Genomic DNA, 26,594 nt, shown 5'->3' on the forward strand with positions numbered 1-26,594 from the left:
CATCTTTTATGAAAAATCCTTTCCTCAGGATTTTTTCTCCTGAGAAGCTGAGAGGCCTCAGGAACAAAATGTAAACAATGATTATCTGCTGCTGTGGAATGCAACAGGTGCATCTGTGATTGGTCTCATGTGGTTGTTTCTAATTAATGACCAATCACAGTCAGATGGCTTGGACTCTCTGTCTGAGATACAAGTCTTTGTTTTTCATTCCTTTTTTTTCTATTCTTAGCTAGCCTTCTGATGAAATCCTTCTATTCTTTTAGTATAGTTTCGATATAATATATATCATTAAATAATAAATCAAGCCTTCTGAAGCATAGAGTCATATCCTCGTCTCTTCCCTCATCCTTGGACCCTTGTGAACACTGTCACACACTCCTTTACACTCCCATTTTGTGTTCCTTTTCTCCAGAGATGCTGTGAGGGCATGTGCTCGGCCAGGGCCAGCATGGGAGGTCATTAAATTCCACATGAGGGGTGTCAGACCTGGCACCAACAGCAGAGCCAGCCCCTGGCCCAGGGAGCCCACAGCGGCTCTGGGCCAACAGGGAAATCGTGTTGTGCCCCTGGAGCTGCTGCTTTCAGCCCAGCTGGGAGATAAGAGCAGAGCAGAGCAGAGTGCGGCCGCCCCGTGCAAAGTACAGGGTGGTGCAAGCCAGGCTGAGGCCAGGAGACACCTCCAGGGGGGCCACTGGAGCTGCTGGGGGACACAATGCTCTTTGAGGACTACCTGCTGCAGGGTGAGTGAGCCCTCACACTGTGGGGTGGGCACTGCCTCTGGGAAAGGGGCAGAAGCAACTGGGGTGACCCCACATTCCATGGAAGGGACGGATTTCAGGAAGGGATGTGCCAGCAGATGGTGGGTTGGGGTGAGGTGGCAAGGTGGGTAAGAGGTATTTTGCCATCCCTGCCCGACCTGAGGTTCAGGTGATGCCCGGGCAGTGCCTGGCCCCTTGAGATACCCCCTGCCCCTCCTGGGTGTATGCTGTGGGGCTGAGCCTGGAGTTTGGGGTCCAGGGTAGAGACAGGGTACCAGTAGCAGTGGGGGACAGCAGTCATAGGAAGATCTGCCAAGTGGGACACTCCAGGGCAGGCAGCCTGAGTGACAACTGTCCATTCCCTAGAACGGGATTCTCCCCTGCCACTCCCAATTGTTCCTGGGACGCTGAGCCCTCGAGGATCTCCTCATTTCCACGTTCTGCCCGTGTCTCATCTGTCCACCCCGAGACCCAGCATGCCCCCATGCTTCAGCCCTCTCTGCCCCTAGTGCCCCGTCACCTCCCCAGCTCAGGAATCCCAGTGCCAGCCCCATCACCAGTGTTTCCCCTAGTGCCAGTGCCTCCTGCCCTGCGCTCTCCCAGCCCCAGTGTGCCGAGCAGTGTCCCCAGTGCTTCCCCTGCAGTCCCGGTGTCCCCAGGGGTGCCCCTGCAGTCACAGTGTCCCCTGCAGTCCCTGGGTCCCTCCAGCGCTGACCCCAGCCCGGACCCCCGCCAGCCCCGCCTCCCCGTCCTCCGCCAATCAGACCGCGCCGTTGTCGATTGGCCCCGCCCTCTCCCTGTCAATCACGGTTCCGTACCACGCCCTGTACACGTCCTGGGGGCGGTGCCGCGCCTGCGCAGTGCGGAGGCCGCGGTGACAGTGACAGGCTGGCAGGAAAGGGCGGGGGCAGGAAGGGGCGGGGGCCGTGCCGGGACCAGGATCAGGATCAGGATCAGGATCAGGATCGAAATCGGGACCGGGACCTAGGCTGGGACTGCCACTGCCACGGGACGGGAGGGTTGCAGTCACAGGCCGCTCGATAGCACCATGCTGAAGAAGTTCGACAAGAAGGACGAGGAGTCGGGTGAGGGGAGGCCGGGGCGCTGTGAGGGGAGAGACCCCTCTGTGGGCACGGAGGGGATCGGTGAGGGCGAGCCCTTCGTGGCTGCGGGGAGAGCAGTGAAGGAAGAGACCCCTCCTGTGGAAATGGGGGAATCTGTGAGGGACAGAGGGAGCTGGGAGGGGAGGCTCGGTGCCAGCTTGGCGGCGGGGGCTTGTGGTGTGCATGGAACCAGTGGGGAGCACTATGGAAGCACTATGGAAGCACAGTGGAACCACTATGGGAACACCATGGGGGCACTAGAGCAGTCTGCTGCCTCCTTCTCGCAGCCGAGGATAAACTGGTTGTATCGGCACAGCACACCGAGGTTACTGCCACATCAGCAGGTGCAGAGCCTGAGACTAAATGTTGAGCACATTAGCGCTGTTCACAGTTGCCCAGCTCTGGAGCCAGGTGCTATAGCCAGGTAGAATCCAGTTCATCGTTTCTGGCCTCACAATCACTGCTACTTTGAATGGATCGGAAAATCTGAGAGCACGAAGTTTCATGCCTGACTTCAAAACTTTAGGCCGATTAGTAAGGAAGAGGTTGATATTTTATGTGGTGTGTAATTCAGGTGGAAGCAATGCATCATAGGACAGTGTTTCCTTTCATGGTTTAGCTTTGTGGTATCTTTTTCATCTTCCTATGAAGCTTTCTACACATCTTGCTGTGCATAACAAATCAGTGTGTCCTGAAGCAAATTGATTCAGCTTACATCTTGGTGATTATTCTGTGTGACTGTGCTTTCTTTTTATCTTAATGGGCATTCAATGCTTTACCCTTGATTCCCTTTTCCAAGGCCTCTAGTGGCATCTTGATAAGCAGAGAATTAGTGAAGTAGCTGTTGGAGGGGAATTGCTCTTGGCTTTAATTTTGAGGGCTGTTCTTCGTTTGTACCTTGCCACACCCATCAAGGTATTGACATTACCTATGGCTGGGGCTGGCAGGAGAAGCACAGATCCAGTTAATTGGCTTCTGTGTCTTTGCTTTCCATGTATGGTTTTGCTAGCCTTGGATGACCTGCTCCCACTCCCTTTGACATGTCATTTGGCCACAAAATTATGTTTCTCTACAAATCAGAACAAATTGTTGTTAGTTACCCAATATTAGGAACTTTATGAACACACAACCTCTGTCCTCCCTGCATTTTTCTCCCTTTCCATGGAAGAAAACTGATGCAGCGTGCTGGGAGGACTGAGACCCCATGTAGAATGTATTTCAGGATCCTTAGTGCTATGAAGGATAAAGAGGTGATGCAGTGTTGTTCATGGCTGATTTAAGGATTGTAGACATGCTGGACCATGGAAATACTGGGCTGCTGGGCAGGTTTTTTGGAACACATTAGCATATTTATCTTAGAACTGGTTCATACTCATACTAGAGACATTTTTGCTCTTTCCCCTTGTTTTGTTCTACCTCTTCAACCTCACATAAGTGTCTGTGTTTTGTTCAGCCACCTGCTGCCTTTGCAAACTTCTCCTGAGCCAGAGGAGGCATTTATGAACCAGGAAGGAGCCAGAGTGCAGATGTGTTTACCTTTTGTATGTAAGACTTACTCTAGAAAAGGCTCCTGGCACCAGCCTGGGATGCTACAAGCTTGGGTCAGGTCAGATTTTGGCCCAGGAGATGTTCTCTCTAGTGGACCAGGCTTTGGAACAAACACTAGAACAACTCTGAAAAAGGCTGCATTTTGTCCCAGGGCCAGGCTGAACATAAGCCCCTATCAATAACTAGCAGCCTTTGAAAAACTGCAGCTCACAAATGCTTGGGAGGCAATCTAATAGAGACCATGCAGAATGATAGTGCTTTTCCCTCTGATTATTTCATCCTTAATTGCTGGGGGATTCTAATTATTTAGTATAATTTACTTTGTTAAGTGGAACAATGAAAGTTACTTTGTGCCCAGCCTTTCTGGTCTGCTGTCTTGTTCTCTTAATTAGTGATAGAGCCAAAAATACTTTACTGGTGGATTTTTGTTTGGTTTATATGGGAGGGATAAAACACTCCTGACTCACCAGTCTGGCAAGCAGTACCTCTTTCTGTCTAAGCCTTTGTTCCTAGGCCTGTCCTATTGATGCTCTAACTGCCAGCAAGCTCCCAGCCCAGGGTGGAAATTGTCTTTGGGGATACAGTGGAGCACAGTTATTTTACAGCTGATCAGTCTGCCTCAGCTCATAGTCAGTTACTTCTGGAGGGGATGGCAAATTGAAGAATGTCCCATCTGCTCTGCCTTCCCTGCCTGCCATGAAGACATCCAATCAATATTACTTCAAAGAGGGTTCTCTCATTGCTTGGTGTTCATGAAAAAAATAATCCCAAAATCAGACTTCTTTTAAAGTATGGGCATGGTTCAAAAGTTGCTTTCCCATGGCACTCTCCTTGGAGAGACTTTTACTCTCTCTGTTTTGCAGGTGGGAATTCCAACCCATTCCAGCACCTGGAGAAGAGTGCAGTCTTGCAAGAGGTAAATCTTCAGACCATCTCCTCTGTGCATACCCCACTGGATAGAGTCTCTCCCTCTCTTGAGTAGGTCACTGGAGAACTTCAGCAAGGAAATGAGGGTTTGTTACAGTCCTGCTTGCTCTGAAAGAGATGAGCAACAGTTCTTATTTTATTACTGGACAGATGAAGGGAGAAGGTTGAAATGGTCTCTGGAACAAATTAAAGACTGTGAACTATAAATAGTAATAAAAGGAATAAAATTATCTGAGAAAGCTTACCCCAAACCAGGAAGAATGGGAAAGTGGCCTTGGACACCCCAAATGTCTTGTGGATGACAATATCAGTGAGAGGGGTGTGAGTGGTTATTAAACAGTTTTATGAATTTTCTCTGAAGAAATGCCATTCTCAATCCCCAGCCCCTGTTGTTTCAGCATTCTCTGCTTGTGAGGTTGGGAATGGTGTTGGTTCCTGTAGCCTCAGCAAGCTCAAGTTCATCTGTTGGAAGAGTGTTTTAGCTAGCACACAGTACAGACCAGTGTGGGTGAAAGTGTGATGAGAATTTAGCCTTTAAACCTCTATTGCTCTTGGATTTGTAATCCCAGACTGCAAAACCAGCTGTTTAAAGGGGTCCATGTTTAACAGGAATTAAAGGGAAATCTGATCCAAAGTCATGAAGTATCTTGCCATACCTCACTCACAGTGTGTAGTTGGGACAGGCAGGACAATGTTTGCAAGGGGGTCAGTGTCACTCCTTGTCTGTGCTTTGTTTCCAGGCTCGAGTGTTTAATGAGACTCCTATAAACCCACGAAAATGTGCTCATATCCTCACCAAGATCTTGTATCTCATAAACCAGGTAAGAGAGAGAAAATATACATCTATACAGACATGTGCATCAGCCCAAAGCTGGCTGTGCTAATTGGGATTTCCTTTCTTCTTTCCACACAACTAGGGGGAGCACCTTGGTGTCATGGAAGCCACCGAATCCTTCTTTGCTATGACCAAGCTGTTTCAGTCCAATGATGTAAGTCTGCCTTTGGTTTTCTCTATTTACCTGGTGGGATAATTTGTCCCATTTTTATACAGTCAGCTTTTCTGTCCTGTCTGAAGCTACCTGATCTGAGGTAGCTTCCCTACTCACCCGGGAAGAGTAGGGTGAAAGTTTAGAAGTGGTGATCAGCTTCCTAGCCCTTCCCAGATCTTGTAGCAGCTTAACTGAAGTGTGCACTGCTCTTGAGGCAGAGATTCCTCTCTCTAAATTGCCATTTAACTCTGAGATTGTGGTAGGCAGGTGGATTTTCCTGTGCTTTGTGCCCAGCATTAAAATATCCTGTTGAGAGTCAACAATTGTGTGTTTGGAGGAGGCTAGGAGTGAGTGCCCACTCACAGCAGTAGCACTGTCATTAGTTGTCCCCCAAACTGCAAGGCTTTAAAATCATGAGACCAGTGCAGAAATCCCCAGACTCAGGAATATAAATTGTTTGCTTTCTTGCTTTTGGAGCAACACATGGTTTTTAACCACCAAACCATCAAATAGTTTCAAGGCTTTCTCCTTGTTCATATGAATGACAAGTGGAAGATGAAACTGTAGATCCAGCTAAATCTGGTATCTCAATGGCCTCACCCTAAGACTGAGGGATTAGAAGAGGAAGAGGTGTTTTGTTCATCAGTCTGGATTTTGTACATCTTTTACGCTCAAGGAGTGATGCACTCTGAAGGTATCAAGTTCTTGTGATCTTCATGATAAAATTATGTAAGCAGGGAAAACTGAGGTCCCTTCCTACCTGGGATCATCTCAGCTGATGTTCTTCTTGCTTATTTCCTTGCCAGCCAACTCTTCGCAGGATGTGTTACCTCACTATCAAGGAGATGTCTTCTATTGCAGAAGATGTGATCATTGTTACTAGCAGGTCAGTCACTTCATTTTCCTTGCTGTAATACTGACATGCTCTTCAGTAATGTCTGTCCAGCTTCTTGAAGTAGTCCCTGAGCAGGGTGATGATAGGGAATGCCTTTGGTGAGGAAAAAGTTTTCCTTTATAAAAGACCAATAAAATACAGACATTAAACTCATAGTGATGTATGCAGAACATGCTGTGTCCCTGTACCCCATGCCCATGGATGTCTGGGGTATTTCTTGGTTACATGATATGGTAGCACTGCTGGCTTTACCCCTTTTGCAAAGGCTTTTTCATTAACTCTTGTCTGAATGCTTTGAAATGTTTTGAAGAATTCTGGCATAAACTCCAAGGCTTTCAACAGGTAGACAAGGATTTACTTCTGTAGCAGCACTGAATATGACTTCACCAGGGAACAAAATTCCCTCTGTGAGTCATTCCTGAATTGCTGATCATGTGTTCTGGTTTGAAAGCAAAACCAGTGAGAGACTCTTAAGTCAGAAATACAATTTATTAGGAAAAGGGAAAAAATCAAATACATACAATAATACAAAAGAAAAAAAAACACTGACAGAGTCAGAATACAACTTGACACCCTGCTAGTTAGGGTGGCGGTAGCAGTCCAGATGAAATGATCTTGTTGAAGTGGTGATCTCATAGAAAAGAGTCTGGAAACTTGTGTCTTCCTTGTCCTCTGGAAACCAGTGGGTAAGGGCTGCCTGTTCTGTCCCAAAGCCCAGATTATATCCAGGTAGGGATGCTTCGCTCCTCTCCCTTGGGCAGAGCATCTCACAATGGGCTGATATCACTCTGAGTCATGTGGTGAGTCCTTGATATCTCTGAGTCATTGGCAAGGTATTGATGGGCCCATTAACAGGAGATAAGGAAAAAAACAATGCCCCTCCTGTTTTCAACTGTTCTTGAGGATGGGAATAGAATACATCTTTGTATTGTAACCTAGGACATCATGCCAGTCAAATGTCCTGTGGGGGAGTCAGGAGCATGCCTGTACAGGGTCTGTAAAGGGCTGAGGCAGAAGCCAGTCTCAAGTGCTGCAATGTGATGAATTCCTGGCCCTTCACAGATGGTCTCACACTGACCTGAGTACTGATCTTTTCCTCCTGCCTTCCCACCCCAGTGGGATTTGCCTGAGACCTGCAGCTGCCTGCTTGGCATTCAGCCGTGATGCTGGCTGCCTGCTGCTCTGTGTGCACTGTGTGTGCACCTGAGAGCTGCTGGCTCAGGAGTGCCATATTGAGAGCTTCCTGTTTTCCCAGCTTAACCAAAGACATGACTGGGAAGGATGACAATTACCGAGGCCCTGCTGTGAGAGCACTCTGTCAGATCACTGATGTAAGTGCTGCTTTTCCCATGGGGCAGCTCTGTGCCCTTCACTTTTTCCTACTTTTCCCCATGCCTTTCACAGTCAGAAAGGCTTTCCCATATCAGTGTTGTTTCCCTCTCCCTGCAGAGTACCATGTTGCAGGCCATTGAGCGCTACATGAAGCAGGCGATTGTTGACAAAGTGCCAAGTGTCTCCAGCTCTGCTCTCGTGTCTTCCTTGGTATGTACTCTCTGCAGCACAGGCCTGAGGGACAATCAAGCAGGGAAGCAGTCATCTGTGGTGGGACTACACATCTTGGGAGTTTCAGGATTTTGTTGCTATTCCTGTCTTTGTGAACTGAGGGACTGGCACTGACTTTGTTAAGAGATCATCAACCTCCTGGGGCTGCAGCTGTTATGGCCAGATCTCTGCATGCTGATCCCTTGTTCTTCTATAAATTGCTGCTGCCAGCACACTCATGGGGAAGGCTCATTGCTTCTTAATGTAAGCTGAAATTCCCAAAGCTTCCTCCATTTTTATCTCATGGGTTGTTGTGGCTTCATCTCCTTCCAGCACTTGCTGAAGACCAGTTATGATGTGGTGAAGCGCTGGGTGAATGAGGCTCAGGAGGCAGCTTCCAGTGACAATATCATGGTGCAGGTAGGACGCCCACCTCCAGCAGGGGAATAGCCACCAGCATCTGAGCATGGAGCAGATTGCTGGAGCTCAGCCAGGCACTTCTGGGTGATAGAGGGGACAAAGGGGGAAAGAACCCACCGTGGGTTTGTGACGTTCTCTTTCCCTGCACAGTACCACGCCCTGGGCCTGCTGTACCACGTGCGGAAGAACGACCGCCTGGCAGTCAACAAGATGCTCAGCAAGTTCACACGCCACGGCCTCAAGTCCCCGTTTGCCTACTGCTTGATGATCCGAATAGCCAGCAAGCTGCTGGAGGAGGAGGCTGGCAGGTGAGCGGTCTCCTTTGCCCTGCTGAAGGAACTTCCTGGTCCTGCTTCCATCTCCTCTTGTAGACTCACTTGCCATCTCATTTGTTCTGTCTTTGAAGAGCAGCATGCAGCTTCTACCCTCTTATTGTTAGATAAAAGCAGAGAAAATATAGGATGTCCTCCTGGTTGTTTTGAGATGGCTTCTGTGAGTCTTGCGTGCATCAAATACTATCTTGTTTCTCTGAGTGTTTTGCATAGCTGTTATTTGTTTTACTCCATTTTCTCTATCTTCTGTAATTGTTTATCTAGCATGTATGCAGTGTGGCTTCCTGGTGGATAAGAGTTGTGCTGTGTACAGTCATTTCCTACTGTGTGAGAATTGAGGGGGATTCCCTTTAGGCTGTAAGGCAAAGGGTGTCTTCTCAGAAGGCAGCCTGACTTTCAAGCATGCTGGAAGTACAGTATAATGACCACTACAAAATCTGGGGACAAAGTGGGTTTATGGCTGCTTGTACCTTTGCTTTAATTCAATCTTGTGGGGTTTGTTTGTCCCTTAGCCGCGATAGCCCTCTGTTTGATTTCATTGAGAGCTGCCTGAGAAACAAGCATGAGATGGTGGTGTATGAAGCTGCATCTGCCATTGTTAACCTGCCCAACTGCACTGCCAAGGAGTTGGCTCCAGCTGTCTCAGGTAAGTGTGGTGCTCATGGTCATGGTGAGGGAGTTATGAGCCTCCAGTAGTGACCCTGCTGTTTGCCCCAAGAAACAAGGGCCTTGTGCACTTTCAAGCTTTTATGCTGCTCTGTTCTTTGTTGCTTTATGCTGCTGCTGAGAGCCTGTGGTGTGTGGGAGTAGCTTTGTTCTTGTAAAGGTATTTCCTGGTGTGTTCAAGTGTTTTTACTTTATGGGTCAGTCCTGGGAAAGGAGCAGGGTTTGCACAAAATGGAGAACAGCAGTTCAAATTAACTTAATAGGAAAGATGACAAGGTGATGAATTTGGCTTTCACAAGCAGCAGAGGATAGGAGCACTGTGGAAGAAGGGGGAGGTAGGTGAGTTAGTTGTCAGCAGGGGTGTGACAAAGGCAAAGGGGACAAGAAGGAGGGAGGAATCTGTTAAAGGTACAATTGCTTCTTAAGCATTTTTCTAGGTACCTTATGCTTGCAACTGTCTCTTTGCTGAAGCTCTTGCTTTAGGTATGAAATGCTTCTCAATAACAGAGTGCCTAAACATCTGCCTGTGTTGGTTTTCCCACCTTGCAGTTCTGCAGCTGTTCTGCAGCTCCCCGAAAGCAGCACTAAGATACGCAGCCGTCCGTACCCTCAACAAGGTAGGAGCCAGTCCCTTGGGAGCTCCAGTAGTGTCTCATGTGCACGGAGGTGCAGACTGCAGAAGGCAGCCAGATTATGTGATGATTTAGTGTGAATAACCTCTGTCTTGTGCTACAGCCTTACATTTCATTGCTTTCTGTCTGGAGTAAAACCTCAAAGAACATTCTACAGAAGAAAAAAAGCCCTGATAATTTTCACTGGTCTCTTAGAATGTCACTAGTCTTAGTATTACTGCTTTCTCTTCTGAGCTTCCCATGGTGTGGAAGCTCCTTGTAAAACAGGGATCAAACCTTGGTGATGCTTCTTGCCTGCTCTGTGGTAGTCTTTGCTGCAGCTTTTCCCTTCTCCTTATAAACACTATAAAAGAAAAAGAGAGAATGGCAGTGTCTGGTAACTGCTGTGCTTCTGCCTACAGAGCTGTTTTGCACAGCTAGTCTGGCTAAATTTTTGTTGGGAATTCATAGCTTTCTTTTCTTATTATATAGAGCAAAATCAGAGAGTTAAAAATAATAAAAGACTGTTTACTGCTACTGCTTTTCTTCCAGCAAGGGGTGCAATTCTGCAGGAAACAAGAGCTTGCTACCTTAACTCCAGATTAGCTATTTGTCTGAGATGTCTCTCATGTGCAGTCTATACCACTTATTTCTGTGGGAAGGAGTGAGTTTTGTTGGGTTTTGCCAGCTGGGCCTTTTGCATCTCTTGAGGGATTTTCATTCTTCCTTGGCTGTTGCAGGTGGCCATGAAGCACCCATCTGCTGTGACTGCCTGTAACCTGGACCTGGAGAACCTTGTGACAGACTCCAACCGCAGCATCGCCACCCTGGCCATCACCACGCTGCTGAAAACCGGCAGTGAGAGCAGCATTGACCGGCTCATGAAGCAGATCTCCTCTTTCATGTCAGAAATCTCAGATGAGTTCAAAGTAAGGAAGTGGGAGGAGGAGGGACACCCAGATTCCTGAAGAAACCTCATGGTCTTTGTCCATGTTTGTGTGTGTGCTCTAAACCTGCATGGAGCTGCTTCCAGAAGCAGCAGAATATTTGCAGGGAGGAGAAAGTATTTGAGGCTGTCTGTCTAAGCCATGCCTCAGTCCTACATCTCCAAAGTCACATGTCCTTTTCTGGGGAGATGCCTTCCGAGAATCAAATCTCCTTCTTTCCAGTGGGTGTGGGCTTTCTTTAGGGGCTGCCCAGTGCATAAAGATCTATCTCCTCCAATTCTTAAGATTGTACCTCCTGGAACTGCATTTGTTGAATAAATAAAGACAAAAACATGATTTCCAGTCTAGGGAGCCAGCAGAAAATTGATACAACTCAGCTATTTTTTCCTGCAGGGTGAAACAGAATTGTTTTTACTTGCCCCCTTTTCCTGCAGGTGGTAGTGGTGCAGGCCATCAATGCTCTGTGTCAGAAGTACCCTCGCAAGCACGCTGTCCTCATGAACTTCCTCTTCACTATGCTCCGGGAGGAGGTGAGTTTGCAGGACAGCTGTGTCTGCCTTGCTTGTGTGCATAACAGTGCTCCCTATGAGTGTCAGGCTTTTACTGATAAGGCTGTGCAGTGAAAACCTCTCTCTAAAAGGCTTGCAGTCTAACTGCAGAAATGCCCAGCTGTGCACAATAGTTATAAGCATACTGCTAGACATATTTTTAGTGTGGTTTTCATTCTGTGATTTTTTTAATGGGGGTTTATTAACTCTCAAAGCAAATGCAAGCAACAGCAGATCTGTTGGCAGTCCATGTGTGTTTCACATTTGAACCAGCTTTCTTTTATACTTCGACAGCAAATTCCAAGAAGTTTTGTCTTGTACACAAAGATTCAATGACAACCTATTTATTGATGACATGGGACCACTTTTGTTCTGGTGTCTGTGCTCTGGCAGTGAAGGGATCACGAGTACCTATAATCATTCTCTGCATTCAGCCAGACAAAAATCACAGAAACAGCTTTACAGAGGTTTGCTGAGGCTGTTTCTAAATGATCCAACATGCCTGCAGCACAGCTGGCACCACTGCTTGCTCTGACATCACTTCCTGCCAATACAGCCTCTCATTTGGGAACAAACTGGAGCATCTCATTTTGCTCCTGTGAAAAATGGACTATTCTTCTTTCCCATATTTTCTGTGGGTGGATGGTATCATTTTGAATATGGTTTTGTACTTCAAATCATTCTGTTTTAAAGCTTTTTTAATCTGAAGTAGCTCCAGAAGGATCCAAATGCCCAGCACTGTGCATGTAATTGGCAGAGGGTAGTGTACAGTTTAATCCCCCGGTGTGTATTGAGGACATCAGTAAATAACGTCTGAAGATTGCCAAGCATTACTGGCGTGTCAGCTTTGGCTCTACCTGGGGAGGTATTGATTGCCTATCATCCCACACTAATGGAGCTATTTGCTGTGTCCTGCTGGGGCAGATATGATCCTTCATACATTTCTCTTGTGATTCATCCTCAGATGTCTAGTGCTGAAGGGGAGAGGGTTGCGTTTTTTCTCTTTCCATATGGCTGATTTTAAGCACTAATTCTAGCAGCAGAGGATTTTGATGGAGATAAAAACCCTTCAGCCAGATGAATCCTTTTACTCTTGGGTTAGGACTCTGGATTTGTTTTGGTTTTTTTTCTCCAGTACAGCCATTCTGAAGGGAGCTGGCAAGAGAGCTTGAATATTAGCTGGCCCTCTGGGTGTAAAGAGGGTCAAAAGTGAGGGCAGAATTACTGCCCTCCTCCTTTCAAGCACACATTAAAAAGCACTGAGTGTGAGTGACCTTTCAAAGCAATGTTTCTCCTGGCTAGCTCAGAGTCTCTAAAATACTTTGATGTTTCCAGCTGAGCAGTTCCCTTTTGCTCCTCAGGGTGGCTTTGAATACAAGAGAGCCATCGTGGACTGCATCATCAGCATTATTGAGGAGAACTCAGAGAGCAAAGAGACAGGCCTGTCTCACCTCTGTGAATTCATTGAGGACTGTGAGTTCACTGTGCTGGCCACTCGTATCCTCCACCTCCTGGGGCAGGAAGGGCCCAAAACCAACAACCCCTCCAAATATATTCGCTTCATCTACAACAGGGTTGTTCTGGAGCATGAAGAAGTCAGGGCAGGTAAGTGACAGACCTGGAAAGTTCTCTGCCCTTGGACAGATCTTCAGGGAGCCATAGTGTATGAATGCCTCTGCTTTTGAGGGTTGTGATTGCTCTAGGCCTGAGCAGATTGTTTTATACAGCAAAGATCTTGCACTAGTATTGATGGAAGAGGCGGCCTGTGGCTGGGAAGTGGGAAGGAATATGCACTGGTTCTGAAACCAGACAAAGGGTTGCAGGCTAACACTTCACCTCTGCTTCTTTCTAGTCACAATTTTACTAATGTACATACTTACTAGTGTAGCATCTCTGACATGATCAAGGCCAAGAAATGGAGGAAACTTCAGCTGATTCCTTTGTTTTCTAATTCAGTTTTCATGACTTTTGCTACAGGTGCTGTAAGTGCCCTTGCCAAGTTTGGAGCTCAGAATGAGGAGATGTTACCCAGTATCTTGGTGTTACTGAGAAGGTCAGTTGGGCCTCAGAGTCTTTCAAAATCCTGGGTGAAATACCCTGTTTGCTTGAGAGCTTGTCTACTCTCTTCTACTTGTGGATCTGAGAAGGTGCAGGGGGTACCCGTGATCCTGTGATAGCATCACCAGTGCATTCAGCACCACAAACTGGACAGAAGCCATGTGTGGCAAATTACTGTTTTTCTAATATAATTACTAGGAGATTGCTGGATCTTCCCTATGGCATGTTTTTTCTGGCCCCGTGATGTTTCTTAGTGATGGGGATTCTGAAGAAAGTTTTCCACTTTCCCCTCAGGTGTGTGATGGATGATGACAATGAAGTGAGAGACAGAGCCACCTTCTACCTGAATGTTCTGGAGCAGAAGCAGAAGGCCCTCAATGCTGGCTACATCCTGAATGGTACTGCAGGAAGGCCTTAAAACAAGTCTGAACCTCTTTCCTGGTCTAACAAGAGTTAAACTAAGATCCTGGCGATGTTGTGGTTTCAGTGACCTGTCCCTTCTCTCCCCAGGGTTGACAGTGTCCATCCCTGGCCTGGAGAGGGCTCTGCATCAGTACACCCTGGAGCCCTCTGAGAAACCCTTTGACTTGAAATCTGTTCCTTTGGCAACAGCTCCTATCATCGAGCAAAGAGCAGGTGAGCAATCAGGTCCCCTGAATGCTAGTGATATTCTGCACTGGGCTTGCTGAGAACTGCTGGGCTCCATCCTATTTGAATTTTGTGGGATTGTATCTCCTGGAAAGACTAAGGACTGCAAATCTGGTTGCTCCCACATTAATGTTTCAGTTTAGTCCAACTGCTAATAATAGTAGTAGCTGGCAATCCTCACTGGAGCTGCTGCAGTTCTAAAGCTGCTTAGGAAGCCAAGTACGGGTGTCTAGTCTATATCAAATGAGAAATGAGCTCCCTTGCTTTCCTTACTCAAATTCCTCTTTAGACATTGATCTCTTTTCTAATTTAGTCATTTCTTACTGTTCTCTTTCAACTTTTTTGGGTTTATTTTTGTTTGAGTGTTTTCTTTTTCATTTGCAGAAAATGCCCCTGTTGCTGTAGTGAAACAGCCAGAGAAAGTGGCAGCAACACGGCAAGAAATATTCCAAGGTAAATTGATGCAAGGCCTCTGCTCTGTCCATGTGTGAGAACTCTGTGGCCATCTCTTGCTGAGCCTGCCTTAGCCCCTCTGGCTTCTTCTTACTTTCTTGCAGGGAGTGACATGAGCTCCCAACTTAAGGTCAGCTGTTCACTCCTGGAGGGTGGAGGTGCCTGCAGTCCTCTTTTTTCTGTCTTGCAGTAGACATGAGCAAAGGATGACTCTTTTTCATTTTAAAAGTCTCTAGGGAATGTTTATGAGTATTTAATGGATAGTTCTTTGCTGTAGCAGCTTCTGGCAGCTGAAACAAGGGGTTTGACACTGCTAACACCTCCTTATGTCTTGAGGAAGGCAGTAATTTGTGTCCTCTATTTCAGAGCAACTGGGGGCCATCCCAGAGTTTCGGGGGCTGGGCCCACTCTTCAAGTCTTCCCCAGAGCCTGTGGCCCTGACAGAGCTGGAGACAGAGTATGTGGTTCGTTGCACAAAGCACACCTTTGTCAACCACATGGTGTTCCAGGTGGGTAGCTATGGGGTGTGCTGCTGAGGGCTCTCAGAAGATAAGCCCCTGACTGGCAAAAGCTTCATTGTGAAGATATCTCTCAGGGATATCATAGAATCATAGAATGGCCTAAGTTGGAAGTGACTTTAAAGATAATCTAGTGTCAACCCCTCTGCCATGGACAGGGACACCTTTCACTGGACCAGGTTTCTCAGAACTTCATCCAGCCTGGCCTTGAACACTTCCAGAAAGGCAGCACCCACAGTCTGTGTTAAAAGCAGAACACTGCAATGACTAGTCCTTAATTTTTTATCCATGGTAGCAGAGCCCCAAAGAAAATTAATAAGAGTGGGGGGAGTGTGTCTGAGCAATGCTTACAGGTATAGTCAAATCCAACAAGCACTAGGTGGGGCTGTTCTCACTCAGGAGTTGGCAGGGGGATCTGTGTTCTTTCTTCAGAGTCCCCAAGCCTATGGTTTGGGCATGAAAGAGTGAAGCTTACTACATCTGAGAAGCTGAAAAGGGTACCCAAGAAAGGGATTCAGTGGGGCAGAGCTCTTCATCTGTTGTGTTTTGTTTTAGCCTGTAGCACAGGTGCTTTCTTCTGTACACCCTGGCTTTGGCTGTACCACACTGCTGCTACATGTGAGATACTAGAATTGATGTGCCAGTCCCCTTGCCTGGGCTTCAGAGAGTCTGAGGCACAGCGAGTCCTTTGCTAGCTTGTGAGCTGCAGTGTTTTGTCCTTAGCCAGCTCCTTCCTCAAAGCTCAGAACTGCTTACACTGCCCTTTGCAAAGGGGTTGACCTTTGTTTCTATTGTCCATCCACCAGATGCAATTGTGTGAGCTTAAGAGATTTGGCATTGCAGCTGGAACAAAGTATAATCAGCAAGTTTAGACTTGCTGAAAACTTCAGGCCTGCTGAAACTTGCTCAATCTGTACCTTGTTCAAGCCATGCAAACAATCATCTTCCCATCTGCAGTGAAGGCACTGTGTCCCTGTAGCTTCAAGTGGGATGACATGGGCAACACAGTACTTGTGTTTCTGTAGAGCAAAGAATTAACCCGGGAATTACTGGAAATTAGAGGGAAAAGTTCCATACTAACTGGTGGAACTGAAACAGGCAAAATCTGACACATCCCTGCCCTCACTGAATTTGTGATCCTGCCTGAGTTGCAGAGGGCAGGCCTTGGATTGGTGTGTGCTGGTTCATTTTAAGTCTTGTTTCCTTAAAAAAAAAAGCTTCTGGAGCACTGGACTCCCCAGCAGGGTTTTAGTTTTTCCCCTAAAGCATTTAAATGAGCACTCTTTAGTCAAGTTGCTCTGTCATGAGCCAGCTGATAGTGAGGTGCACCATGGAAGCACAGAGAGCTGGGGGTTCACACCAGGCTCCCACTGTGCCTCAGCTGGGGCTGCTCTGCAAGGAGTAGTGAGCAGCTTCAAGCTGTTGCTGCTTTCCCCTTTCCTGTTTAGTTTGACTGCACGAACACCCTGAATGATCAGATCCTGGAGAATGTCACAGTGCAGATGGAGCCAACAGAGGGGTATGAGGTCATTGGCTATGTACCTGCCAAAACCCTGGTGTACAACCAGCCAGGTACCTGCTACACGCTGGTGGCACTGTCTGAAGAGGATCCAACAGCAGGTAAACAGTCTGCACTCTTTTTTCCTGTGTTGTTTATCCTCACACATTCTACCTTACATCTCAGCCAGATATTTATAGCCTGTGTATGAGTGCAGCCCTGAGTGATGCTGATCATGACTTGTCTTTGCTGTTTTGGGGGTTATCAAGCCTTTATTCTCCTCTGCTGGTTACTTTGTGCTGTAGTACTGCCAAGTTGGGCTGTGAGAGCTGGCAGATGAGTTGTCTTTTGTGCACCCTGGCATGTCCTTCATCCTTTCTTTGTGTTAGACATGGGGAAGCTGATGCTTGTAAAATGCTGAGAGTGCCCAGATGCTCTGGGTAGCAAAGGGGTATTTCAGACAAACCGCTAGAATTTATGGGATGTCTGTTTGAATAGAACATCCCCCTCCCTGTTTGCCACTGTCCAGAACATGAATCAGGCTTTACCTGTGCTTTGGTCTCCCTGGTTTGTGCTCTGGAACTGCTCTGCTGTCGTGTTGCTGCTGTTCACTCAGCAGTACCCATCTTCTAGGGATGAGTCATCACTTCTTCTCCCAGCTGAGTGGTATTAATGAGCTGCAGCATTGCAGTGCAAGGGGCTTTCATTTCAGAGGCACAGGAACTGATCCCTGTATGTGGATCTCGCCTCTTCACAAGGTGCTGATGGGACATGTTTAGTTAGTATTCCCAACACAATGTCAGGTTCACTAGTAATAGCACTTGATCTGAGGATTATAGTCTTGTACAACCATCATGAGCCTGTCTTTATCACTGTTTGCTTAATATTATAAATAAATAGCTTGTCCTTGAGAGACAGAAACTGTTGGAGAGCTCTCTCTAGGTCAGTGGCTAAGCCTGTGCTGCTGACAGTGATGGGGAGAGCCTGGCTGCCCCAAACCTCCCAGCCCCATTCTACCTCAGGGCAGTGTGGCTGTGGTGATAATGTGAGCTTTGCCTTTGCTTTCTTGTCTCCAGTGGCCTGCACGTTCAGCTGCATGATGAAGTTCACTGTCAAGGACTGTGATCCCAACACAGGCGAGACGGACGACGAGGGTTATGAGGATGAGTATGTGGTAAGAAGCTGGGCATGTATCTGATCCTGGAAACTGCTGTCATTTTGTGGGGTTTTGCAATCTGAACTTGGATCCCCCTGCAAGCAATGATGTGATCACCATCACTGAAGTGGGCAGCATCATGTAAAGGGAGCTCTTGCTGTTTCTGATGCACAAGAGAGTTTGCAGAGCTTGCTTTGTCTCATTTGGAGTATTCTCCTGTTGCACTGTGGATGGACATCTGACTGTGCAGGATATGTGTGTTTTGGGAGGCCATGGTGCATCCTCCAGGTTTGGGTGACTGTGCCCTATGGGCTCCAGCAATGGCACACTCGGGGTTATAGAGACAGAGGGTGCTCAGGCATCTTTTGTTCTCCACAAGTTGCTCCTGTGGTGGCACAGTTAATTGTCTAGAGGCTTGCCTGGCACAGGGAAGTTGCCATCCTCGTTCTTATTCTGGGGAAGGTGGAGCTCTTCCCTCCCCAGCACTGACACTGCTGAGAGCAGTGCTGCTGCAGAAGCACCTCTCTTCCTTGGAGAGAAAGGGATGTTGTTCACAGCCTCAGCTTGGCCTGTTAGCTCCAGAGACTGTTTTCTGTGCGTTGCCTGTCACTGCTGTGAATCTCATTAGAGGCACTGCTGTGCAGTGAGTCACTGTCTTCCCAGAAAGAGTGAGGAGAGTTTTTCACAATGGAACAAAAGAAGTTAACACTTCTTTCAGCTTCCTACCAGTCACCAAGGCAATTGAGTGATACTTAAACTCTTCCATGTGTTTCAACTAGAATCAGGAGGAAATTCTTTTCTGCCGCAATTGTTGGAATTAATGCAGGCTGGTGTCCTTCAGGGCATTGTCTGTCCTTCATTACATACTCTGGAGGGACAAGCCTGGTTCTGCCTTGCACAGGTGCAGTCACAGCAGCTGCTCAGCTACCCTGGTGCCAGTGTTAGGTGATGGCACACATCTGACAGTGTCTCACTGTACCAGCCTACAAATTGATAAGCCAGAAAGGCAAAACACAAGCTTACATGCATTTCAGGGAAGCAAATGCTCAAGCAGCTATTTATAAGCTTTTGTTTTTCCCTCTGTTTTTGCCATTTGTCCAGTGCTTTGATCTCTGTCAGACCAAGGGCTGTGCTCAGAGCAGGAACATGGTTTGTAAGCCCTGGAAATGGCATCACTGTGCATTTCTCTGGCCTAGCAGTTGCTCAGTAGCAAACCAGAAGTGGAAGTGGAGGCACTCTACTGCATTCACCTGATCTTAGGGGATCCAGTTAAAGTTGACTCTGAGGATAACAGGGTTAAGAACAACCATGTTTCACTTGAACCTCTTCTACCACCAGCTTGAAGACCTGGAGGTCACAGTGGCTGATCACATCCAGCGAGTTCTGAAGCCAAACTTTGGAGCAGCCTGGGATGAAGTGGGTGATGAGTTTGAAAAGGAAGAAACCTTTACTTTATCTGCTATTAAAACCCTTGAAGGTAAGGAAGGGTGTGTGAGCACAGCAGAGCTCTTATTTTCCCTCTGGCAGGCAGAGTCCAGAGGCCCAGTCTGGCTCACTTTAGATCTGTCACAGGAAGGCTAATGGGGCAAAACCCTTCACAAGCTTTACACCACAGCTGTTAAATAGGGAGCTGCAGTTACTGTCATAATAAGTTAGTTCAGGTTTCAAATAAACTAGTGAGTGTTTTGTGACCAGTAGAGACCAGGCTGGATTGTGGAGGCAAGAGAATAGCTTGCTTTGCTCTTGTACTTAACCCTTCCAAGCAGACAGACCATAATTCAGTTATGAACTCCCACCATTCTTCTTGAGACCAGTAATAAGAAATGAAAACATCAGAAGACATGAGGCTGGTGAGCAGGCTGGTGGGGTAAACCCTCTTCTCTTTCATCATGTATCAGATTCTGTTTTACTCACAAACCTGTGAAAACTCAGTTCTTTGGATGCCTTACAGAGTGTCCTTGTCCTGTAGCCATTTCTGTGCTCCCTTGAACAGCCCCTTGGGGTTTGAAATACTCTCCCTGAGCCTTTTCATATTTCTCCTGAAGACCTGTGTTTCCTGCAAGACATCTCCCTTTTATAGTCTCCAGAGAAGCAAGCAGGCTGACAGGGCTGTGCAGTAAGTGCAGCCACCTGCATTCTCCTTCTGCCCTTGTCTGACTCATTCCTCCTCTTCTTTGTCGCCAATTTGCTACATCAGATAACAGAACTCTCCTATGGTGGTGGGGTTTTTTGTGTGTTGTCTTTGTAGTCCTTGTGGCCTCCAAAACCACGATTCTGACCAGTGTGTCCCTCAGGACAAGGAACATGAACTCTAACATGTAGGGAGAGCTTGAGTCACTTTTAGTTGCTCTTTATGTGCCCCTGTTAAGATATCTGTGACACAGAGCCCATTTTATTGCTTTTTTTCTAACAGAGGCAGTGAGCAATATTGTGAAGTTCCTGGGGATGCAGCCCTGTGAGCGCTCAGATAAAGTGCCAGATAACAAGAACTCTCACACACTGTACCTGGCAGGTGAGCTGTGGGGTGAGGTTCTGCTCGAGGAGCAGCTCTGGGAGGTTGCACAGAGCTGCCTGTTTAAAATCAGGGCAGGAGTTCCTGATGGAGTCCACTGTGCTCTGGGTTGGATTTTGAGGTTTGTTCCTGCCGTGATTTCTGTCTCTGCAGTGCAGAGCAACTGGTTTTGGGATCAGGGAGGGTGCTTTGGTGGAAGGGATGTTGGGATCAGCCCCAGGCTCAGCTGGGTGGAATTTGCTGCCTTTGTGATCTGTGGCATCCTGCTTTGGAGTGAGCCTGGTGTGGGAAATACAGCAGCCTTACCCAGCAGAACAGATGAGTACCAGAGCTCCTAGACAATCCTGGATCTCTTCTCACCTGGAGTTTATTTTACACTTTGGTTTCATGGGTTTTACAGTAGCAGGAGTCCCAGGTATGTTATCATGAATGGGAACTGAGCTGCTTTAGGGTCTCTCCTGGCCCAGTACAAGGACTTGCCAGATTTTGCAGTGGTGTTCATCTTCAGACTTGCAGGGGAAAGCAGCCTGCAGCGTTGTGACCCCTCCTCCCCCTGTCCTCTGCAGGTGTGTTCCGGGGTGGCCATGACCTCCTGGTGCGGTCTCGCCTTGTTCTCACCGACACGGTGACCATGCAGGTCACGGCCCGCAGTGCGGAGGAGCTCCCTGTGGATGTGATCATGGCCTCCGTCGGATAAACCCCCTTTCCAGGACTGTCCTAACTCTGAGCCTCCACCGACAGCAGAACAAGGATCACGGTCACTACAGCAGCTTTTGTGTTCTCTGCAGTACAGCTGTACTTGGGGCTTTGTCTATAAAATCACCACGTTTTTAATCTCCGGCTACGCCGCGCTCTGTCCCCGCGTCGCAGCATCGTAGCGGCCGCTCCCCGTGCTCCTCCCGCTGTGGTTCCAATAAAGCAGTGTTGTGGCTCTTCCTGGCTGTGTCGGGGGCGGGACCGGCGTTTCGGCGGCGGGGGCCGGCCCTGTCCCCGGCCGCAGCCCCTCCCCGGGGCGGGCGGGAGCGGAGCGCGGTGCCCGCAGAGCGGGCGGGATGTGCGGCCGCACCGCCTGCTCGCTGGCCGCCGACAACCTGCGCCGGGCCTGCGCCTACCGCGACCGCCGGGGCCGGCACCGCCAGCCCGACTGGGTGCGGCAGGAGCGCTACCAGCCCTCCTACAACAAGGGCCCGCAGTCCAGCGGCCCCGTGCTGCTCTCCCGCCGCCACCTCCACCAGGTATCCCCTCCCGGGCTCCGCGGGGCCGCATCCCGGCGCGGGGCGGGGGCTGGGTATCTTGCGGCTCAAAGCGGAGCGGAGGGAAGGAGGCCGTGCCTCCCCGGGGGTCAGGGACTCGCCCTGAACGGTCGTGGTTTGTTTCGTTTCGCTTTGCTGTACGTGGCAGGTATTGAATTTTCTAATTGCTGAAATGTCGCTTCTTGTTAATATTTACATGTTCAGAAGGAGGAGGGGAATCGGTACTGTGTTTCCACCACAGTGTTTATGTTTTCTGCAAAAATTTGTATAAGTGCTTAACCTTCGTAGAGGTTTTTTGCAAGTGTCTGTAATTATTCTGCTGGTTTGAATTGGCTTTCCTGAGGCACCGTTTTGTTTTTTTTTTTTTTGATTTCATAACTCTGCGGCGTGTGTCCAGGTCACATTGGTAGTAGGAGAGAGCAGAGAGAAAAAGAAAATCTCAACTCCCGAGCCGCACAGTAGCTGTACACCTGTGGTGACTGTTGTCCCGCATAATTTAAGCCTCATATGACCTCCCCCGGACAACCTGGGCAGCCTCTACGGCTGTTGGTGCTGCTCGTTTGGTTTCACACACAAAGGGTGCCCGGCCAACTGCTGCTCTTTGGCGTTCAGCGGGGTGAAACGGGGTGTGCTCAGTCGGAACACCCCAATCTGGACCTGCTCTGCTCTCCCTCCCCAGCTGCTGGGGCAGCTGCGCTTCGCAGCCGTTACTGGCACTGGTGATCAGGTGGGACCCTCGGTGGGTCCACTCAGGAGTGCTGTGGGCAATGCCATCAGCCCCATGCCCTCCTTTCCTGCTTTAGGGGTCCCACATACCCCCATGAGTAGGTGGAGCTGGTGGAGCAGAGGAATATGGGGCAGGGAGTGTGATACAGGTCACAGGCAGACACTTGCTTCGTTGTCCATCACTGTTCACGTTGTTGGGATGCTGGTGCTGTGCAGGGTGTCCCTTTTTGCCACTGCTGCCCTGAGAGAGGCTCTGAAAGACTTCACAGAACTGCACACATACACGTCCCTGCATACCCACACCTATAGCAGGTGTATTTGTGTGTCTGTCTGCTGCAGTCCTTTGGGAGCAAACAGCCCAGCAGGCGCTGCCAGCAGTGACAGCTGTGGGCAAAAAGTGAGAGCAGGCTGGGGGAGAATCGAAAGCCACAAACTGTTTCCATTGTCCAAAGACAGGTAATATGCAAAACACAAGCAGTGAAAGTGCACCAGGTTAGCAGAAATCACATTATTAAAATGAAAATGAGGCTTTTGCCCCTTTGGGCTTTTCGGTGTCACCAGGGGACTTTGACACCAGCCTGACATGGCTGTTTACTCAAGAGCTCTGGAGTTTGTGTCTCCAGCCATTTCCACTAAAGAGAAGCTGTGTTCATTCTTCCAGAGAGTTGGGTGAGCCTCATGGAGACAGTTCTTTATTCCTGCAAAATACTCATGTGCTTTCTGCTGAAGATTTATTCTTACATGAAGGCTGTTAAGAATATGCAAAGGGTTATAATTAGGGGCTATTTCTGCATGGCTTGGGAGGGGCTGTGAGCCCCAGCTTGTCTCTTGGCAGAGATGCTGACCAGATCCCCACTTTTAGCCACTTCCATAGGACTTCCCAAAACACCTGTGTGAAGCTGTGGGGATGCTTGTGGTCTCTGTGACGTTGCTCTGACCTGAGGTGTTTCTCTGTTCAAAAGGATGCTGACTCCTCCGAGCGGGTCCTCATGGACATGCGCTGGGGCCTGGTGCCCTCCTGGTTCAAGCAGGACAACCCCTCCAAACTGCAGTTCAACACCTCCAACTGCCGCAGTGATACCATGCTGAGCAAGTCCTCCTACAAGGTGAGCTGCTGCCACCTTTGTGTCCTGCCTGAAGAAATCCTGTAGTCAGCAAAACCAGGGCAGAAACATCTGCTGGGCCAGTACTTGTCACCACTTGCCATTGCACAGGGGGGCAAGTCCCTGTACTGCAAAACTGGGGGTTTCACTAAAACAGAAGAACTGAAAAGGCACATACTGGTAAAGCTCAGCATAGCACTGCTGGTGGCATTTGTGCATCCCAGGGGCAATTTAGGAAAGTCCTGAGAGGGAGTGAGAGGGCTGGGTGGTTGCAGGAGCCCTTCTGCCATTACAGGCTGCCTGGGGCTGCTGTTCACTGCTCACTTGTGCTGTCTCTCCCCAGGGTGCTCTCCTCAAGGGCAAGCGCTGCGTGGTCCTGGCAGATGGCTTCTATGAGTGGCAGCAGCAGACTGGGGGGAAGCAGCCCTATTTCATTTACTTTCCCCAGACCAAGGATGCCACGGTATGGAGTCCCTTGCTGTGTCTTGAGCACTTGCACCCAGCTCTGGGCCCCTGCTCCCTTCAGCTGCCTGGGGAAATGCCCTCTTCCCTCCTACTCTGCCCATCCCAGCAGGGCCGTGCTCTGTGCTGGCTCGGCACTCTGTCACCCCCTGCGGCTGGCGGTCCCCATCGCAGCGGTCTCCAGGCTGTGAAAGGTGACACAGCGTCCCTGCCGTCACGGTCACTGCTCCCCACGTGCCAGATATTTGCATGGGTGGGCAGTGTGGCTCACAGGGGACTGGGCTGGGAGTTTCACTACCTCTTTCATTTGGCTGAATCAGTGGCTGGGATATTCAGACGGGGAGGAGAGCACTGGCTTGCCTGTGGGAAGATGAGGGTCCTGCTACCTCTCCTGGAGTCACCTCAGATCAGTAGAAAGACTCCTGGAGAGCCTCAGATTAGTTCTGTTCATGACTCAGATCCGAGTCACTGACCTGCCTCAGCACTGGAGATCTGTGCTGCTTTGGCTGACCATGGTGACCAGGACAATGGGGCCTCTCTCCTGCAGGACAAGGAGATGGAGGGAGATGAAGAATGGAAAGGATGGAGGTTGCTTACTATGGCTGGGATTTTTGACTGCTGGGAGCCACCAGGGGGAGGAGAAATGCTGTACACTTACACCATCATCACAGTGGATGCCTCCAAGGACGTGAGCTTCATCCATCACAGGTAAGTGAGAGCAGGCAAGGGGGTTGGAGGGTGGAGGGGGATGAAGTAGGAGACCTGCACCTCTAGACACCAGTCTGGCAGCACGCAGGCATGGAGTGCAGCAGCCTCCTCCTGCTCTAGGGGAGAAGTGCTCCTGACGCATTTTGGGCCACCAGCTCATGCCCTTTCCATAAATCACCATCTCTGTGCTCTGTGGATGGCAGTTGGAATTGGATCACTTTCTGGAACTGGTCTCCCTGCCTGATCAGGGCCTGGCAGTCAACCCCTCTGCCTCTTCCAGCAAATCAGTTACCTGGATGAATTGAATGCACACTCTGCCTTGCAGAAGAGCATTCTGCTGCTTCAGTTTTCCCTGTTTCCCCCTAGATGCCAGCTCCTTGCTAGCTTACAAGTCTGGCTTTTGCCACCACACTAACATACTGCTGCTGAGCTTTGGCTCCAACTGTCTTATCCCTTAGGATGCCAGCCATCCTGGATGGGGACGAGGCCATCAGGAAATGGCTGGACTTTGCTGAAGTGTCAACCCAAGAAGCTGTTAAACTCATCCAGCCCACGGAGAACATTGTTTTCCACCCAGTGTCCACCTTTGTCAACAACATCCGCAACAACACACCCGAGTGTGTTGCACCCATCGAGCTGGGAGCCAAGAAGGTGGGTGCTGCTGGGGGCTTGGCAGGGGGCAGCTCAGCCACGAGGATGTCTCAGAGCTGGGTCAGAGCTACCAGGCTGCAGGAGGAGTGGCAGTAGGCAATGTCTGCAGAGCATACCCGTGCTTGATGCTGGAGTGCTGAGCCCTGGACAGATTCCCTTCCCTCTGCTTCCAGAAATAAAACTGGCAGCCTATGCCAGGATTTTGCTGCCAAATGAGGCAAATTCCATGTGAAATGGGTCTTGGAACAAGCCTGTTCACAGCAGTCTGGGGAACCTCCCACAGATGTGCCTGGTTGCAGGCAGGGCTATTGCTCCAGCCTCCACATCCTGCTCTGGACCAGCTCTTGCAGCTGGCTGGCTGCCCTGCTCCCTCTGTGCCTCTGACTTCTCTCACACTGTCTTTTGTCTATGCAGGAGGTGAAAGCCACCCCAAGCAACAAAGGGATGCTGGGCTGGTTAAAAAAATCCCAAGAGAGCTCTCCCCAGAAGAAAGAAAACGATTTGCCCAAGTGGACAAGTCAGTTCATCCACAGCCCTTCGCCCAAGAAAACCAGCGCAGATGTCCTGCAGCAGTGGCTGGGGAAGCAGGGACAGCCACCTGCGAAGAAGCACAAGGCTTAGGCACCAGCTGAGATGGCTGGCCATCTCTTTTACCCCTGATTTTCCTAAGCAGAGTGAGAAATGATATTTTTGGAAGGCTTTGCAGACTGGTGTTGAAATCATCCAAGCCTCTCACGTGTTGATCTGCTGCTCTAGGTTGTTGTCTGTCTTGTTTGTGTTTTGTTAAAGGTTGATGTCTGTAAAGGTTATAGCTTTGTCTTGTGCTGATGGGAGTGAATATAACCTGTTGTGGCCTCACTCCCTGCCAGTCCTGCAGGGAGACAAGCGAAGATAAAGCCCTGAGAACCCTGAGAAGCATCTCAGCCTGCTGGGGAGGAATAGCTTCTGCCTCCTGACAATGTTCATAGTTCATGTCTCTTTCTGTTTGGTTTTCTCTTCCCTTTTTTTGGTGTTAAACTTATACCTCTTTTCCACTTGAGTCCACACTCATTCTGTAAAAATTCCTCTTCAATGCTCTCGCCCTCAAAAGATGGCTGCAGTGCTGAGGAACAAGCGGTGAATATTATGAGGAAGCCCTAGGCTGGGAAGATCTGCACCAGCATTGCTGTGTGCATTCATGGCTCCTAAACAGGGAGATGTTCAAGTGGCACAGGAAGGAACTGGACTTGGCTTAGGTTTCCCTGCTGTGGAACAGTGTGTGTGTCACGTTGCTTGTGCAATCATTTTGTTAATGGGATTTGAAGACTTAGAGAGGATTTCCTTGATCTGGGGAGGGATGCACTCTGCCTTATTTGAAAAGGCCAGTCATTAAAGCCCAGATAACCTAAGTGCCATTACAGAACAGCATAGGGCCGTTGTTTTTGAGGTCAGGGATTTTGTAAACAGAGCCAGATGTTACAGACCAAAAGCCTTACACACACTGAAATCCTTGCTAGAAATCAGTACTTCCTTTGTGTTGGAAACAATAAAATGGGCTTCACTGGCTGGCTGTGCCGTGCTCT

The 26,594-nt window shown here is 48.9% G+C and overlaps 2 protein-coding genes across 2 annotated transcripts; both read left to right on the forward strand.

Moving 5' to 3' along the window:
• The first annotated feature begins 1,657 nt into the window (after positions 1-1,657).
• Positions 1,658-21,065, forward strand: COPG1 (coat protein complex I subunit gamma 1). Its single transcript, XM_054640057.2, has 24 exons — positions 1,658-1,843; positions 4,273-4,325; positions 5,077-5,157; positions 5,254-5,325; positions 6,132-6,211; positions 7,476-7,551; positions 7,670-7,762; positions 8,096-8,182; positions 8,333-8,490; positions 9,027-9,160; positions 9,730-9,797; positions 10,532-10,720; positions 11,173-11,268; positions 12,648-12,891; positions 13,264-13,339; positions 13,639-13,742; positions 13,855-13,980; positions 14,377-14,445; positions 14,812-14,954; positions 16,412-16,583; positions 17,538-17,635; positions 18,956-19,094; positions 20,031-20,129; positions 20,696-21,065. Exons 1-24 carry the CDS (start codon positions 1,807-1,809, stop codon positions 20,824-20,826), a joined length of 2,625 nt encoding a protein of 874 aa, XP_054496032.1. The 5' UTR covers positions 1,658-1,806; the 3' UTR covers positions 20,827-21,065.
• Positions 21,066-21,176: 111 nt separating this feature from the next.
• Positions 21,177-26,577, forward strand: HMCES (5-hydroxymethylcytosine binding, ES cell specific). The gene is made up of 6 exons (XM_054640058.2): positions 21,177-21,364; positions 23,071-23,214; positions 23,555-23,674; positions 24,221-24,381; positions 24,840-25,032; positions 25,447-26,577. Exons 1-6 carry the CDS (start codon positions 21,182-21,184, stop codon positions 25,651-25,653), a joined length of 1,008 nt encoding a protein of 335 aa, XP_054496033.2. The 5' UTR covers positions 21,177-21,181; the 3' UTR covers positions 25,654-26,577.
• The last annotated feature ends 17 nt before the right edge of the window (positions 26,578-26,594 follow it).

Source organism: Agelaius phoeniceus, chromosome 11, assembly GCF_051311805.1.
Source record: "Agelaius phoeniceus isolate bAgePho1 chromosome 11, bAgePho1.hap1, whole genome shotgun sequence".
In the NCBI taxonomy this organism is placed as follows: domain Eukaryota; kingdom Metazoa; phylum Chordata; class Aves; order Passeriformes; family Icteridae; genus Agelaius; species Agelaius phoeniceus.

What these genes read in the sequence shown, in the direction of transcription:
- HMCES (XM_054640058.2), top strand. Translation starts at nt 21,182, where the DNA reads ATGTGCGGCCGCACCGCCTGCTCGCTGGCCGCCGACAACCTGCGCCGG. An exon ending in TGAGCAAGTCCTCCTACAAG is followed by an intron (nt 23,215 to 23,554) that starts GTGAGCTGCTGC and finishes GTCTCTCCCCAG; the next exon opens with GGTGCTCTCCTCAAGGGCAA. An exon ending in CCCAGACCAAGGATGCCACG is followed by an intron (nt 23,675 to 24,220) that starts GTATGGAGTCCC and finishes TCTCTCCTGCAG; the next exon opens with GACAAGGAGATGGAGGGAGA.
- COPG1 (XM_054640057.2), top strand. Translation starts at nt 1,807, where the DNA reads ATGCTGAAGAAGTTCGACAAGAAGGACGAGGAGTCGG. An exon ending in GCATGAAGAAGTCAGGGCAG is followed by an intron (nt 12,892 to 13,263) that starts GTAAGTGACAGA and finishes CTTTTGCTACAG; the next exon opens with GTGCTGTAAGTGCCCTTGCC. An exon ending in TATCATCGAGCAAAGAGCAG is followed by an intron (nt 13,981 to 14,376) that starts GTGAGCAATCAG and finishes TTTCATTTGCAG; the next exon opens with AAAATGCCCCTGTTGCTGTA.